General features: G+C 42.6%; 1 protein-coding gene across 1 annotated transcript in view; it reads right to left on the bottom strand.

Moving 5' to 3' along the window:
* The window catches only part of man1a1 (mannosidase, alpha, class 1A, member 1), a 105,263-nt gene that overhangs the window by 42,078 nt on the left and 46,917 nt on the right, over positions 1-16,268 (bottom strand). Inside the window, exon 4 of the mRNA XM_046374062.1 lies at positions 11,223-11,303. Within this exon, the coding sequence (XP_046230018.1) occupies positions 11,223-11,303 (81 nt within the window). The remainder of the gene's footprint in view (positions 1-11,222; positions 11,304-16,268) is intronic.

The following is a 16,268-nucleotide window of genomic DNA, read 5'->3' as shown; positions in this document are numbered from 1 at the left end:
TAACAGATTTCGGCGCTACGAGACTCAAACTTTTAGATTTTCATATAACTTTGAGCAGACACTGAACTTTAAAGAGCCTCAGAAGCAGCTGCTTTTGGCACAAGTGCCTCAGCCGAGTGTCTCGCAGCACAGCCAGGCTGGACCCTGTCATTAGATATGAAAAACCACCAGTCAGAGAGTAACATGTCTAAAGGTACTCACGGTCACACACACACACACACACCGAATGGCTCTCTGTCCATTGTTCCCATTTACGGTTCTGTGTGTGTGATCCAATCAGTTATTTTTATCTCAGCATGACCTTTAAAATATCTAATAAGTGTGTGTGTGTGTGTGTGTGTGTGTGTGTGTGTGTGTCTTCCCCTCCATCTACTGATTCACTGAACCGAGTTTCTTATCTAAAGTGGTTTTGGTCAGTCGGCCTCAGAGGGAAACGCAGCCCTGTGGCAGAGTTACAAGTGCACAGCTTCAAATCCCTGCAAGGCAATTTTACCTTCAGCGTCTGTCTGCGAGTGTGTGTGGTGTGTGTTCACAAACAAGCTCTTAACGCTGATCCCACGGTCTCTTTATTATCTGTAGCTTAGCTCGAACATAACTGTACAGATCTTTATGTCTATTTTCACCCAGCCAGACTCTCCACATTTTACTAAAAGCCCAACAGTCTTTAGTTTAGACGATGATTTTGTCTTATTGGTTATAATTCCTTGAACTTTATTGGTGCGGTGACAGTGACAGAATAAACCCTGACAGCGACAGTTTGGCCTCGGCAGGCGTTTTTTCGTTCCCCCCTCTCTCTTCACTGGCTGTAGGAATAACCGTAGAAGATCTATTTTAGACTGGATGTTCCCTTTGAAATGCCTGAGATCTGAGCTCTGTACTCTTAGGCCTCGTGTCCACATGACGTTTTATTTTTCTCGCGGTAGAAGAAAAGCGCTGGCGAGGCACTGCGATGAAACGCTTGTACAATGAGAGAACAAAAGCACTACATGTTGGTTCTGCTCGACTGATAAGTCCTGCTCCTTTTCATATATGATTGGTTCCCTGAAGAAAAGAGCGACAGTTACGACCGCAGCGCCTTTATGAGACATTTAGACGTTTTCACCTGGAAGCGCCTCGAGCAGCTTTTGCTCTAACCCGTCACAATAAAGACTAATCAACACAATCAATCAGTCAAAATCAAGCTGGTGAAAGCTGCAGGGAAAAAACAATATTAACCCAACCAATTGAGCCACAATGGAAGCAAACAGCAGCTGGAACCTTAATGCAGCAGCAGATAACTGGGTGGGCGGCTCTGAAATGACTGGCTGATTAATCAAAGTCTGATCTACAGAAGCTTCATACACGACAAGTTCAATATCCCGTTCATTTCATTTGACAAGTAATTATCATCAACATATTCTAGTCTCAAATGGGAGGATCTTTTGCTTTCTTCTGCTTTGCATCAGTATAATATACTGTATATATATAATAGATTTTTGATTGGCAAAACCAGAAATTTGAGGACATTATCTCGAGCCCTCGGAAAATATGACAAGCATTTTTCAAGCTCCACAGCTTGTCCAGATGAATTTCTATGAGGTGAAACGGATAGCGTGACACAGTATCATACCGCTCGGACTCCATTCTTTCCTCTTTTCTGTCCTCAATCCTCCTCCTTCCATCTGTAGCCCTGCACTCTCTCCTCAGAACAGATTAGACCAGTCTAAAAAGAGATTAAGATAGATATCCAGAAAATTCATTCTCTACGGTTGGTAAATAACCTTTACTTGGCCGTGCATGCATGTGTGTGTGTGTGTGTGTGTGTGTGTGTGTGTGTGTGTGTGTGTGTGTGTGGGGATATGTAAGGCGCTTTACTTGTGCACAGCAGGATGATAGCAGAGGTGGCCAAAAGGAGAAAAGGGATGGGGGGGGTGGCTGTTTTTCTCTTTCCGTCCCAAAGCCAATTTTCTCACTGAGTGAATGAGGATTTCCAGAGGATGGAAGATGGAACTGTCTGTCGGCTCCGCCCTGTGTGTGTGTGTGTGTGTGTGTGTGTGTGTGTGTGTGTGTGCGCGCTCACGCTAACGCTAACGCTCAGCTGTCAGTGGCTGCAGGTTGTTGTACTGATCTGCACAGCGAGAGGTCAGCGATGGGATTGCACTGTGGGCTGCTGTGTGTCTGTGAGTGTCTGTATCAGAGCAGGTATTGGTAGAAAGTGTAAAGTTTAAACAGTCTAACACGGATGGGTGCATGCACGCCCATCCAACTGATCAAATCATGCAGGGACGGAGCAGCTAACCTAACAGCTAAGCTAAGCTCAGGGCTATGCGTTTCACACAGTGTGCACTGGAAACCTGGCACCTTTAAGCCCCGACTTTAGTCAGTTTTCAGTGTACAGCCCAGGAAACTCAGGCTGACCCTGCTCTGGAGCAGGGCCAGCAAGGTGCAGACTAAAGTTGGGTTAGTCCATTTTGGAACGTGCCAAGATCATGGCAGTGTGAAAGCTTTCGTAGCCTGGGGAAAACGGTGCCCTTAGCTCGGAGCTAAGAAGGTTCTTTCTAAGATAAGATAAGATAATCCTTCATTAGTCCCATTACTGGGAAATTACAATGTTACAGCTAAGTGTGCTTGATAACAAAAGAGCATTTTCTTACATACATACAGCCATGACTTTAAAGTGCCATAATTAACTCGTTAACCAATTAAGGCGGTTAACTTTTAAAAATGAAAGGACACAGATATCTGTATGGCTCTCATTCGCTAATCAGACTGCAAACTGACTGTAAACAGACTGTAAATGACATGCAAGAAAAAGGAAGACTTGGTAAGAACATCCATTTCAGGGATATCGACTGGCTACACCAGAAGCTCCACATCACGTAAATCAAAGTCTTTATGTCCGAGTTGGAGGCTTCCTGAGCTGCCTGTTTGACGACTGTGGGAGGGAACCAAATGTCCAAAGGAAAAACACTTTCATTTTTAATGAACCAAATCAAACACGTTCAGCGTAAACAAATGATTTGCGAGCACTAACAAAGGAGCAGACAGATTGTAAAACTTCCACATTCGTGACATTAAAGAGTGTGTTAAAAGTGTCAAGACATCCATCCAGCCTTCCGTCCTGCCGTTCCAGCGGCTGAACAGTGAAGTGGGAGTAAACAGAGAGCTGTGTGTGACTGAAAGCGCATCACGCTCAGCAGGCGTCTGATTGGACGTCACAGACTGAGGAGGGGGTCTGTCAATGCAGGATGCCCTTGGCTGCCTCTTTGTACGTGTGTGTGTGTGTGTGTGTGTGCGTGTGTGTGTGTGTGTGATTCTACCTGTAGATGTTCACTCTACATTCAGTTCGACCCAGGGAGGTGTGTGTCTGTCACCTGGATGTCTTTCATGTATGAATCGTACCTCAGTTAGCTTATATATGAGCCTTTATGTTCATTAATAAGTCAAATGATGTACTTTAAACTGGTGTTGTGGAATAAGAAGAGTTATGACTATGACTATTTCTGCACGCCATTCACAGGCAGTAGAGGCTGAAATGAAGCCAGTCTGTTATTGGCCTGCAGCTTCCTGTCTCAGTTTATCCTTGTTTCACTAAATCATTCTTACTTTTCTCACTGCAAAACCAGTTTTTCATGCCAGCCACCCACTGACCTGTTTTCATACACTCTACCTCTACATCTTCGCTTTCTGCCGGATTTTGCATTTTCTAAAGCTGGACCACATCCCTGTTTCTCCATGCCTGTTAGATAATTCTTTCACTCATCTCATTTTGTTGTTGTCAGCTCTGTCGTACCTGTCTCTCTCTCTGTCTCTCTCTCTGTCTCTCTCCGCCTCCAGATGTGGTCTGTGTGGCAGGATCTTGGGTGCATGTACATTTGCATTTGATGTGGGGTTTTTTTTTCAGCTCTGTCTAATTACCGAGAGGTGCATGTTAATTGAGGAAGAATGAGGTCAACTGAGGTAACGTTTCTGCATGTCAAACATCAAATTCTCTTCTATAATTAAAAAAAAAAACTCGTGAGACATTTCACTGTGTTCTTATCTGATACAACACACAAAACCACTCTGCAGTGAAGTTGCACACAAATTTCAGTGCTTTTGTTTAGTCATGCTCACTCATTAAGAATGCGGTTGCACAGTTTTAACACCTTCCTGAAGAGCCAGAGGTGGGCAGACAAGTAGGTGAAGCAGAGCTGGTGGACTGAGGAGACCAGCTCTGAGACCACGTTTGGTTTACTGTCACATTACGGCTTTTCGTAGCCATGGGCCAAACTCAGTCCCAGGCTAGCGAAAGCTCGGAGCTATCTTAACCTAATTTTATTCATGACTCATTATCCGTCCACTCAGGGCTAACAGTAAACACTGGCTTATGAATCACGTTGTAACATTAGAGCCCCAAGTGAACATCACAACGTTAAACATTTAATCACTTTGGTTCTAATTTTGACTCATAAGAGTGATCACATTAGCAGTCCCTCTGCACTGAAGAGGGGTTTAGTAAGTCCTGTGGGTGCTGTAGGCCCAAGACTAATAAGGGGTCATAGCTCAGGGCTAAGTACAGTGTGAAAGGTCTTATTCACATTTGCACTGCATGCGCTTCTTAGTGTCATCAAGTTGAACGTCCTAAACTAACGAAGCGCATGTGGCTGCTTGGCTACACTCATGAAATCTTCACAAAGCTGTCAGCAGACCTTGAAGTGAAGAAAGTGAAGTAAAGAAGTCACATAATCAGATTTCATAAGCAAGCACCTGTTCGAGTTAGCACCATGTCAGCCATATGGCCGAGCAACACAAAGAGCGAGTGCCGTCTGGTTGTCTGTAAACCTGTCGGTCACAATGCGCCTCTTGGTTTCTCGGGTTTCTCTCTTGATGCTGAGTTTGTGTCAGATCAGACCGACCAAGAACGCAAGCCGCAGACTGGGAGAAATATAATGTTGTAACACGCATGAAGGTACAAAAACGCAAAAGCACAATCTGTAGTTTAAACAGCAGCCCTTTTAGCAAACGAGTGGGGGGCTCATAACATTTAATGTACGACTCAAAGACAATCTTCAAACTTAAGAAACCCTAATCTGTTCAATAGCAATAACCTGGTGTTTGTTGTGCTTTTACAAACGTGTTAGAAACCTCACAATGCAATGGCTTCCTGCTGGAGTCTGAGCCTACATGACAGCATCATTCAGTGACCCTAAAATCATCAGTGAGACTAAATGCAAACTAGTTTTATCATAGTCCACTCACAGTCTACTTGAAATATTAATCAGCATTTATTCTTTGTTTTTTTATCATGAAGGGTGAGAATGAAACTGAGAGATGAATGCTTGCCTGATTGCAGTGTGCTGCGATTTCTGAATATACGTTGGAAAAGTAATCTTAACAGAGACCAATAAATTCACACAAGCAATTGGCGAAGTTGTGGCGTGCTGCTGTCATGAGCCAGACTTAAACCATCTGAGCGATCACTGACAATAAAAAGGCAATGAATTCATGGCTGGTGACAGGAACCTGAAGTTCAGCTAACTGTTGTGCTTCGTGCCACAGAAATACGACCAAAACGTGCCAAGCCAAATCAATGAAGCGCAGCTCAGCGCTGTGCTCCAGCAAAAGTTCAGCCAGAGTTCTTGTTCCTCCAGACAAACAGCAGCCGCAATGACTGGGATGCAGCAGTGAGTGGCACCGATTGGCCACTCATACGCCGTGTGATAAAGAGTTTATCTGGCTAAACAGCAATCCACACATAACAAAGCATCTGCTTCCTGTGGGTTCCATGTGACTCCACGACTTGTTAACTCAAATGTTTCATCTCACACGTACTGACTGATCAGTAAGAGTTACATCTTTGTCCTTTTCTTCCGTGTTGTTCCGGTTTGGAGGGTCTTTAGAAACGACGTTACTCATTAAGTGCTAAAGCATCAGCATGCGACTTGATTTACAGGAAGTGTGACTCCAGCCACGGTACACAGCCCACTTTCTTCTCACGTGCCTCCACGCTGACAGGACAGGCTTCGTTGAGTAAATGAAAGTCTTTCGGTACGATGGATCAGCCAGTTTAATGTCCGGATGCTGTGAAGTCTCCAGGTTCTTGTATCTCAGATCTACATTTTAAATGTAGACAGGAAAATCAGACGCTCCTTTCGCTTAATTATGTCTGCGGCTCATGCTCCTACATGTGAATATTTTGCTTTCTTTGCATCAAGAGGAGGTTCGTAAGACACCTGAGAATCAAGCCTCTGCTTTGGTTTTCCAGTGACAGGATATTCATTTTAATCTGGGTTGTTCTCTGGGATGAGAGAGGCAACTGGGACACTCATCCCCGCCATCACCAGATTACTCTGCCAGACAAAACTAAAGGAGATTGGGATTAGTTTTCATCACAATCAAGCGTCGTGACGGTTGTTCGTTATAATCACTGCAGGATGAGAGTTTGGAGAGGATCAAAACCTGCTCTTCTATTGACTACCAGCAAATTTTAAAAGCAGGACCTCACAGCAAAGCTTTGTTGATTCTCACAGACTGTAATTCAGGTTGCACACATTACAATCAGTTGATGAGGAAAATGCTGGCGGATTTCGTTGTGTTTGTAGTGACTGTACGTGTACGAGTCGTGAAAGGATGGCTGCTCAGTACCCATGATGCCAACATCACTTCACCAAACAACATTTTGCTTTAGTGTTTCTGCTCTTAAAACCCTTATCTTCCCCTCATTCTTTCCTTCATCTGTTTATTTAAACTAAACTATATCAAAGTTTTTACAGCCATGTCACCCATCACCTTTTTGAAGTCTTCCATCCTTCCTTCGTAGATTACTTCCTCGTCCTGTGTTTCATTACTTCCTGCCTTGATTTCTTCCCTTCTCCTTTACTCTTTGCTGTCTAATTGCTGCCTTTCAGTCCTCTACTCTTTAATGCCATTTTTAATTACATTACTTTATTATTTCAGTTTCTCTTGATTTCTGTTTTACTACCCAGCTGTACCTTGGATCCATACTACATACTTATTTTTAGATGGTAAAGTGTAGCCAGGATCCGCTAGACTTTTAAGGATAAAGCAGTACAGATCTGTACTGAGTACAAGTGTACTGGGTTAGTATGTAGTACAGGAGTATGACAAAGCGTCTGTCTTTCCATTTTCTCCCTTCTATTGTTTCAAATTTCTCCCGTCGCTTCTTTCCGCTTCCTTCTCTCCATTAATCATCACATTCTTTCATACTTCCTTCAGGTTTCTCCCCTTATTTTCCCCTTCATGTATCTTCCTTCATGCACTGCTTCCTCCTTCCTTTTCATTCTCTCTGGCTTTTTCTTCCCTTAATTCTCGCTGTTGTCTGTCCTTTCGCTGTCCTTCCTCCTTGAAGCACTTAGCTTTGATTAGCAGGAGGAATGAAGGTCTTCTTCTTCTTCTTCTTCTTCTCTGTTCACCACTCCATACATTGTTTACTTCTCCCCCTTCCTGACTGGACGAGGACACACGCTGTGATCTGTATGCAGGCTGGGATGCTAAAAGCCTGCCAGTAGGGTGCATACAGCCAGGACCAGCTGTACTTTTACTGATCAAATTTTCATCAAAAGGCGCGAGTCTCTTTGAGTCGTAGCCAGACTACGACCAACAGGAAGACACACACCGACTCCTCTCCTCCACATGCTCCCATCACTCTTTGACTCCTTGTCATCGCCCTCCATAGACCAACAACCCTAATGATTTGCAAACAGCTCGTAAGCTTGTAAATTACAAAATGCCGTTCAGACTCGGCAGCTCAAAGTACGTGACCTCAGGGATGGTTTGGTGATGGACCTCAACCTCTGACTTCCAGCAACAAAACGGACAAACAAAAAGAGAACAAGACCAATCAAATGTAACCAAATGAAAGATGAATCATGAATTTTTTTAATGAAAGTGTGTGAGCAGTGAAAGTAGTTAAACTGTAAGCTGTGAGTTTCACCTGAAGCAAAAGTGAAACGCTTGAACAGCAAACCTCAGAAGTTGCTGAAATGACAGACTGACACTTCCTTTATTTACATTTAAAGTTTTACCATTTAAACTGCTTCACTCTTTAAATGACAGCTCAGATGCTCACATACAAATTGACAATTCAGCTGTCTGGCTTACAGATTGAAAAGCTGCCAGAAAGTAACACTGTGATTTTAACACATTTTAACTGCTTTCACATTTGGAACTTAAAAGACACTTCAGTCTCTTTCAGTGCTTCACCTTCAACAGACACTTTGGGTGCCTGAAGTGCTTCGACTTGGACTGAAGCTCCCATTTAACAACTCAGATTCAAACAACCGACTTGATTCTTTTCGTGCCTGCAAAGCCTGTAATGTTTTTTTTAAGTGGAAATGTTTTAGTCATTTAAACTCTCAACATCTCTGCAATGGCACTCCAAATGCAGACGGTCTAAACTCTATATGTAAAAATCAAGGTTCAACAGATGGCAGACACTATAATGTTATCCTGTTAACCTGAAGGAGAAAAAAAGCTTCGTGTTCTCACTTTTCATTATGGAGTATACAGTGAGGGCCCAGCATTAACAAAGACTATCTAAAATGAATCCAATTTCCAGTTCAGACAGCAACACCACAGAGTGCAGAAGAAGTCAAGGGGCTGAGTAGTTTCTAAGGTCACAGACTAATCTTTTGTCGTCCTCTCTATTCAGCTGACAGCCTCTCTCTGCTCTGTGGTCTCTGTGGGTTTGAGGGCTTAACATCTCAGGAGGTCAGGTACAGTCCCATCTAGCTGATACTCCAAATGGAGAGTTACATAATGCCTGACCAGTCTTCAATTAGTGCGTTATGTTTTAAAAATATCAGCTGTGACACAGACCCACTTCATCTACAGCAACCCTGAGCTGAATAAAGTGCTGCTTTCACAGGTTTAAATTTATCATGCAGTTTGGTTTACTTACTATGGATTATTTTTTACAAGACGAAATAACATCAGTAAAAAATCATAGTATTTTAACGACAACACTGTCAGAGTTTAAAGCTTAACTTTACATTTAGACTACACTTACAGGGTGTAATACTTGTAACTACTCGTTGATTAAAGGACTAGTCAATAGACACAAAGGTGATGAGTAGATATTGGACACTTTGTTTAAGTCAAATTTTAAGCAAAAGCGTGGTTTTCACCTTTTTATTTGATTTAAGTGACTGAATATATTTGGGTTTTGGACTGTTGGTAGGTTCAAACCAGCACATTTGACGACGTTAGGTTTTGAGAAACTGCGACTGTTTACGGACAGTTCACTTCCTACATCTCCAGGTTATCTTCCACTGGAGCCAGCAGTCAGGGACACTGTTAACTCCTCTACCCCCAACGGGTCCTTCAGCGCCCGCCTACCCTGACCTCAACAGCCCTTCAGCGGCACACCACCAGGACCATTCAGTCATCTTGTCCATTAACAGCCTTCCTCCAAGGCCACCCGTCAGACATCCAACTACCTCGTCCATCCTTCAGAAGACCCTGACCTGCAGCTGATGGGAGGGACCCCTCAAGGCTCTGATAAAATATTGGGGTCATAAAAAAAAGAGATGGAGCTTGGAGTGATTGAGTCACAGTTTGCCTCTGCGGTTTCACGCTTTGAGACAATTACCAGTCCAGATGACCTGCAAGCTACTGGAGCAGCTTTCTGACTGATCAGAGTAGGAAGTTCAGCGTTGTTCTGTCACATGGCAGTCATTAAAACAACCAGAACCAAACGTTCTTCATGTTTATCTCCGGTTAAGAACTTAGATATTCAGTGAATTAACAGGAAGTTACTCTGCAGTTATTTTTGATAACTGATTAATTACTCAGGAAAAAAAAATGATATTTACTCCATAGTTTCTGAGTTGCTTTTCGTTCTCTTTATGGGATAATAATGTTAATGTTGGACAAAATGTTGAAGTATTTTATGTTTTCACCACTTTTTGCCATTTTACCGAAAAACGTAAAATTAATCAACACAATCCTGAAATAATCATCAGATCATTTGATAATTTTATTCTTAGCTGCTGCCTTTGTGCTGTTTAAGACCCATTTAAAGTAACGTTTAGGTCTGAAACTACTGTGAAGAGACATTTAATGGCTTAATCTGTGATTATAATCTATGTGATTTGTGTTATATTATCTCTCTCTTTGTTCTTGTCTTTGGAGAACTGATGAATGAACAATATACTTTGGTTGAATATTTAAGCTGTTAGATGTTGACTTTAGAGGTGCTGAACCCTAAAGAAGCGTTAAGCTACACTGAACTACAAAATAATATAATAATAAAACTCTGCTTTGAAAAGTGTCTGTTTTAGGTGACAATTATGGTTTCTATTTAAGTCATCATCGCTTGTTTTAAACCACAGCCTGAAAATCCTGCACTTGACAAATGAGACATGATGTTCCTCCAGATGTGCTGAAGTGCTGAAATCGGCCTGCAACATCTTAGCCTCACAACTCTGCTTCGCTCGCTGCAGACAGCATACACAGGATACTGTGTGTAGCCTACCTGTATATGTGTTTTATTGCAGTACAGATGACAGCAGAAGTGAAGATCTGCCTGATAACAGAAATGAACTCTGAAGATCTTTCGGTGTTCAAAAATATCCTCTGCAGGTACCAGGTTGTCTGCAGGTGATTTATTGAGTTCTCCAGTCTTTCAAGGGGCCTTTTCAATCATTAATAGACTGAGGCAAGTAATTAAAAGAGATAAAGAAGAGAAGATACTGAGGAAAAAGTGAGTTCAACTCAAAATCCCTGCGCTGGCTGAGTCAAACGTGATTTGAGTGTAATACCCTGCCGATGTCATTTTCACAGCGTCTTGTCACTGAGCAGATTCACACACACAGACACAGCAGGACTGGCACTATGACTGAAGTGTGAAGCCGTGTGGAAATCTCTCTCCTCTCTCATTTCTCTAAATAAAGCAATAATATCTCAGCACCGAAGAACATATTCTGCCTCCCAAGGTCGATGGAACACTGCCTTACTTTTCTCTTTCAAAAAAGAAAATAAAACTCTGTTTTTCTTCTTCTCTGAGGCATCTTGCAGGCAAACTGTTAAATAACAATCTTGCACACACTCACAAAGCCACAAGAACCAAAAGAGAACAATATATCAGACTATTTTCCAACCAAGACGCGAACTCCATCATAAGGCAGCCACATTCAGATGAGAACTTACCTTGGAACTCGCTAATGAGACACACGTATTTGTAACAGCTACTGGAGGACATGTTACTAAAGCACCTTCACGCTAAACGCTACGTTCCTTACCTCCTTCCCAGACAGGTAGTAGGCGGACAGCAGACCTCCAACAAACCGGATGTTCACCTCAAAGACGGAAACTTCTGCATTCTGCAACAGGGACAAAGACAGGACATGTGAGGAGAAGGTATAAGGTATAAGTATCGAGTTAAAGTACTCCATGGACCTTATGGCAGTAATCTTAGTATTTACATCATCAGTGTATTACCACAGACAGCATGAAGTTGGCCTTTTGCCCAAAGCTGTAGGAAATGTAAGACTCTGACTAATGTATGTCCCAGATGTTGAGTTATTCCCTCTTTGGTTTCATGAATGAATTCATGAATTTCTTTTTGTTCTATAAATCTTTTTCAAAACAAAACATGTTGCTAAAATTCAGGGCCGCTGGTTGGCACACTTGTTCCAATCTGCCACAGAGTAGTGAAGGGCTTCACAACGCCTCCAAACTTAAAAAAAGAAATCCCTGGACACCGAGCACATCCTTAAATGGCAGCGGTAGAACGTGCTGCGTCTAAAAATACAATGCCTCCGGTTCCAGGCCATTTTCGGCAGAGAAAATGGGACAAATAATAGCAAAAACTGCAAGTCATTTGTCTCAGCAGCCGAACAATGAAGCTTCATCTCTCTGTCCCGCTCTCTTCACGTCTTTATGAACAGATTCCCGAGTCAGATGAAGATTTTGTGCTTGACTGACAGCTCTCATAAGTCAGTGCTGTCAACCAGAGACAGGACAATAGACTGGAAAAAACAAATTACATGCCACACAAAACGTGTCCTATCGTTTTCTCCCCAAGTCTGAGCGACTGATTGAATAGTTAAGATTGTCTAGCTAATTCTTCCTAATTAAAACTGAATCACTTCCTCCACAGCATACAGGCATCTGAACTGAAAAAGGACAGTATTATGTCTTCTTCTGCCTGCTGCTCATCGGTGATGCAGCTAGGAGAGTGAAACAAAGTGTCAGAAACAGGACTGAAGAAACACCAGCCAAACTCTACCGCTTCGTTCAGAGCAGTTTTCCTGCAGTATGTCTGCCGTCCTTCAGCACCCGTCGCTGCTTTCAACCGCTGGACAACGACCCTCTGAGTCAGCAGATGTGAGACGTTATCACACTCCTGCATGAGGGCCTGACAAAGTTGGCAGGCGAGGAGTCAAGTCTCCTGATGCTGCAGCATTAAAGCCATTACAGAGTGCACATGGAACTGACTAAGCATGGCCTTTTCCAGACAGAGAACTAATTAGAATGAGTCGATGAGATAACGGTCCAAGTAGACGTCTTTAGATGATCTTGTGATTTGCTTGCTGTCACGAGACAACCTGCATTGATGGTCTTAGAACGCACAGAAGGAAAAATGCTAAAACATACACCTGTGGTTTTCTCATTATTGAAAATGTTGAGTTTCCTTTTACTGCATCGTACTCTTTGTAGCTCGATCTTACGTTGTGTTTCAGAGCGTTTGAGTTCTGGCGGAAGGAGTCTCAGGAGTGCTATGAAGCCCGTTCTCCTGCTCTTTCTCTTTAAACAGATTTAAAAGTGCTGCTTAGCTGCTTGTGTAGAGATAAACGGCAGTGACCTGTGTGGATCCTGCAGTGGGGCTCTGAGTGAGGTGTCGGAGCTGCGGTCATATTTCCTCAAAATGCTATTCAGGCATCGCAATTAAACGTAGCAGAGAGCAATGCTGAAGTCATGACAGTGACAGTGACAAGTGCAAAGTAACACACCTGCAGCAGAAAACTGATCACATAAGTTGGTCTCACACCCACCAACACATTACTCACATATGAAGGCAGTGCACTCTGATAGCACCAGGCAAGTAATTCTGATGTGTGTGTTTGAAGCTAATGCTACTTCTAACTGGTCATAACTTAACTGACTCTATGTGCTGTTTCATTAAAAACGGTCCTCCTCCATTGGGACTGGCTGAAAAGCTACCACAGCCTGTGTTTACTATCGTCTGCGTGGTGGAAAACCTCATTTTCTGGGGTGTGTGTGGTTCTTTAAAAATGAATTTTAGTGACAATTTCATTATTAAAAAAGGAGCACCAAATCCGTCTGAATAATAATTGGCTTCACTGAATCGCAGTGCTTGTTTTGTCTTTGTCTGAGAGAGAGAGCAAGAGAGACAAGCATTTCTATCAGGGACAAAACTATTTATTCTTTGATCACAAGAAATTACAGGTGTCATGTCTGAGTGTGTCGAAAAACTAATTTCACCAAGAAAGATCGTTTCAGAAAATACTGCCTACTGCTGACTGTATTTCCCCTGGCCCGTGTGGCTCTTGCTGAGTTCACAAGTGCCAGATCGATTAAATTCAGTTCACTAAAATCTCGTAAAACCACCCACGACATCATATTTTTGTACCTCAATGGCTGCATAATTTACTCCTTAGCCAGCAGCTCTTGAGGCATTGAGAGGGTATGAACCATTAGTCTACAGCCCTCAGGTCCTGAGAGAAACAGTTTACACAGCAGTTACAAGGAACACAAAAATATGTTTGCTCCACTGATCATTGCTGTCATTTTTTACTGTGTGCTGATGAGTCAAAGCCAGCAGAAGCTCAGCAGCTTTGCATCGGTGTGGTCATGTTGCAGAAAGACAAAGTACATCTGGATTCCGTCCTTTTCTCTATCGGTTACTTCATGTCCTCCAGAGAGACAGAGACAAACACTCCTGTCATCACTTCTGTGTTCACGAGTCTCAGATAATCTCACCTGTTTGTGTTTCTCTGTCTCTTTTTAATCCTCTTTTGTCTCTTTCTGATGTCTCCAAAGTTACCTGAAAACTTTGCCCAACTGATTTGTGTTTCCATTCCCAGTTAAAATGAGTTAAAGATTCATTTTAATTGATTATTTCACTAAAATCGCAACAGTTTATTGTGTTTAAAGACATACATCAGTCCCCCTTTTGTCATCCCATGTAATTTAACACGCTGTCTGATGTCCTTTATGTCTGCGTGATCATTCAGACAAACCTCCAAAACTGCATAGATCTATTTTTAGAAAACAGTTACTGAGATGAGCAAGCCTAAATAGATTTAAACAGACATTTCCCATTACAAAGTACTTATTTTAAGGCAAATGCAGAGAGCGTGGAGTATCAGAGGTGGCTTTATGTGTCAACATTATGCTGCTGCAGCAGATCAGAGAGCAACAGGCCTCCTGCTGTGGCGACGCTGTTTGAGTGGCAGGACGACTGCTGGCAAAACTGAAAATAAGGCAGGATTATGCACAGGAGAAGATTGCTGTGCTAGTGGAAATTACGGTGCAGCAAACCTCCACACGTGAATGAGCTGAAATACTGAACATCCACAGTTTGGATACAGTATACACTCAGGAGGATTAAAGTTAATCTGAAGGAAAACCTCACTGCAGTACTTGTTTGTATCATGTTAGAGGGATGTGTTCTTTGGGCTTTGAGGCACCTAAACTGAGAAACGTGATGTGTTTACAGTCACGACTACACTAAAGCCAGGGCTTCTGTTTCTCCTTAACACGCAGCTCTTAACAGGGATGTTATAATGACGGTTGGTTCTACAATGAAGACAAGCATCAAAGGGGCAGAGTGTGTTTTACTCACAGACGTATCCGCATGTTCCTGTGTCATTAAACCCATCAGCAAGAGCACACAAGTCAGAAATGAGCCCTGAGAAACACAGTCCTACTGAAGCCGGGAAGCCTTTCATCAGTTCTGTTCCATTACATGATTTTGCCTTTGGCTGTAATGTATTTGTACATGAAAATATCAATACTGCTATTAATTAAAAGCATTTCCATGAATGAACAACATTCCTCAATCAACCATGAAGCCCCCGACTGCTAACACGCACCTTTCAGTTAACAGCATGTCATCTCCGTCAGCATGCGCGTGCGCGTGTGTGTGTGTGTGTGTGTAAACGCAGGTAAAGGCTGAGCTAGTCGTACTGGAAACTTCTGTAACACGTGTGTGTGTGTGTGTAAACGCAGGTAAAGGCTGAGCTAGTCGTACTGGAAACTTCTGTAACGGACAATTCAAAACCAAGGGACCACACCCAGAGAATCAACATTACAGTTCGTTTGATCTGGAGTCTGTTGATACGAAGCGCACACACATCGGCACTGTGGGGTTTCCTTTTGTGTCCCTGCGCCAGGTCAGTTTGTTTACTTTTAAATTCTTGGTTTATGGTTTTCCTGTCCTCACCGCCTCCCTGCTTTCACGTAGCCATGCAGCAATGAGTTTGGGTACGTTTGTCGTTTTTTGGGGGTTTTTTTGCGTGCACATCACACCTGTGACTTGTCCATGTTTGTGACTGGTCATATTCTTCCATGTGATGCATGTGGAAATCCTGAGTCGACTTATGGAGCTGATAAACACCTCTGAGTCACCACTTAGCAAGACTGATTGTTGCGGTCACAGAAGCCTGACAACCCAACAATATCTGGGATATGCTGAACCTGCTCTGTGGAACAGACCTCTGGAGTCAAAGAGGTGTGTGAGAGTGACTGCGTGTGTGTGTGTGTGTACATGTGTGTGTGTGTGTGTTCGCACCAAGAAGTAAACAGTAATAGATTTCAGATTCATTAGATGTGTTTTTGGCTTTTTGCCTCTGGGTTTTATTGATAACTTGAGGAAGAGAAATCAGAGTCAATACACTCATTTCCTCTCTCTCTCTCTCTCTCTCTCTCTCTCTCACACACACACACACACACACACACACACACACACACACACACACACAGTTTCAGGATCACAGTTAACAGTTCCAATAACCCGTAGAAGAACTTTAGGAGCTTCGTGATGCAGCAGAGCCCACTGGAGGCCAGCATAATTATTTCTTACAAAGTAATCATCCAGAGATCAGAAAACAACATTAAGTTTTTATCATGTCATTTAGAACACATTTACTACACGAAATATTAAACACCAAGCAATTTCGAGCCAATTATGTTTATTATGTTATGTCTGGATACTAATCATCATGTGTTTATAATGCCTTATTAGCACAACTTAACACACACAGCTTATGTTTGGTCTCTGGACTCCTTAAAAGAAACCATTTTCTTATGGTTTTAATGGT

The sequence above is a fragment of the Scatophagus argus genome, chromosome 19 (genome assembly GCF_020382885.2).
Source record: "Scatophagus argus isolate fScaArg1 chromosome 19, fScaArg1.pri, whole genome shotgun sequence".
Lineage (NCBI taxonomy): Eukaryota > Metazoa > Chordata > Actinopteri > Scatophagidae > Scatophagus > Scatophagus argus.
This window is presented reverse-complemented; position numbering and strand designations above follow the sequence as displayed.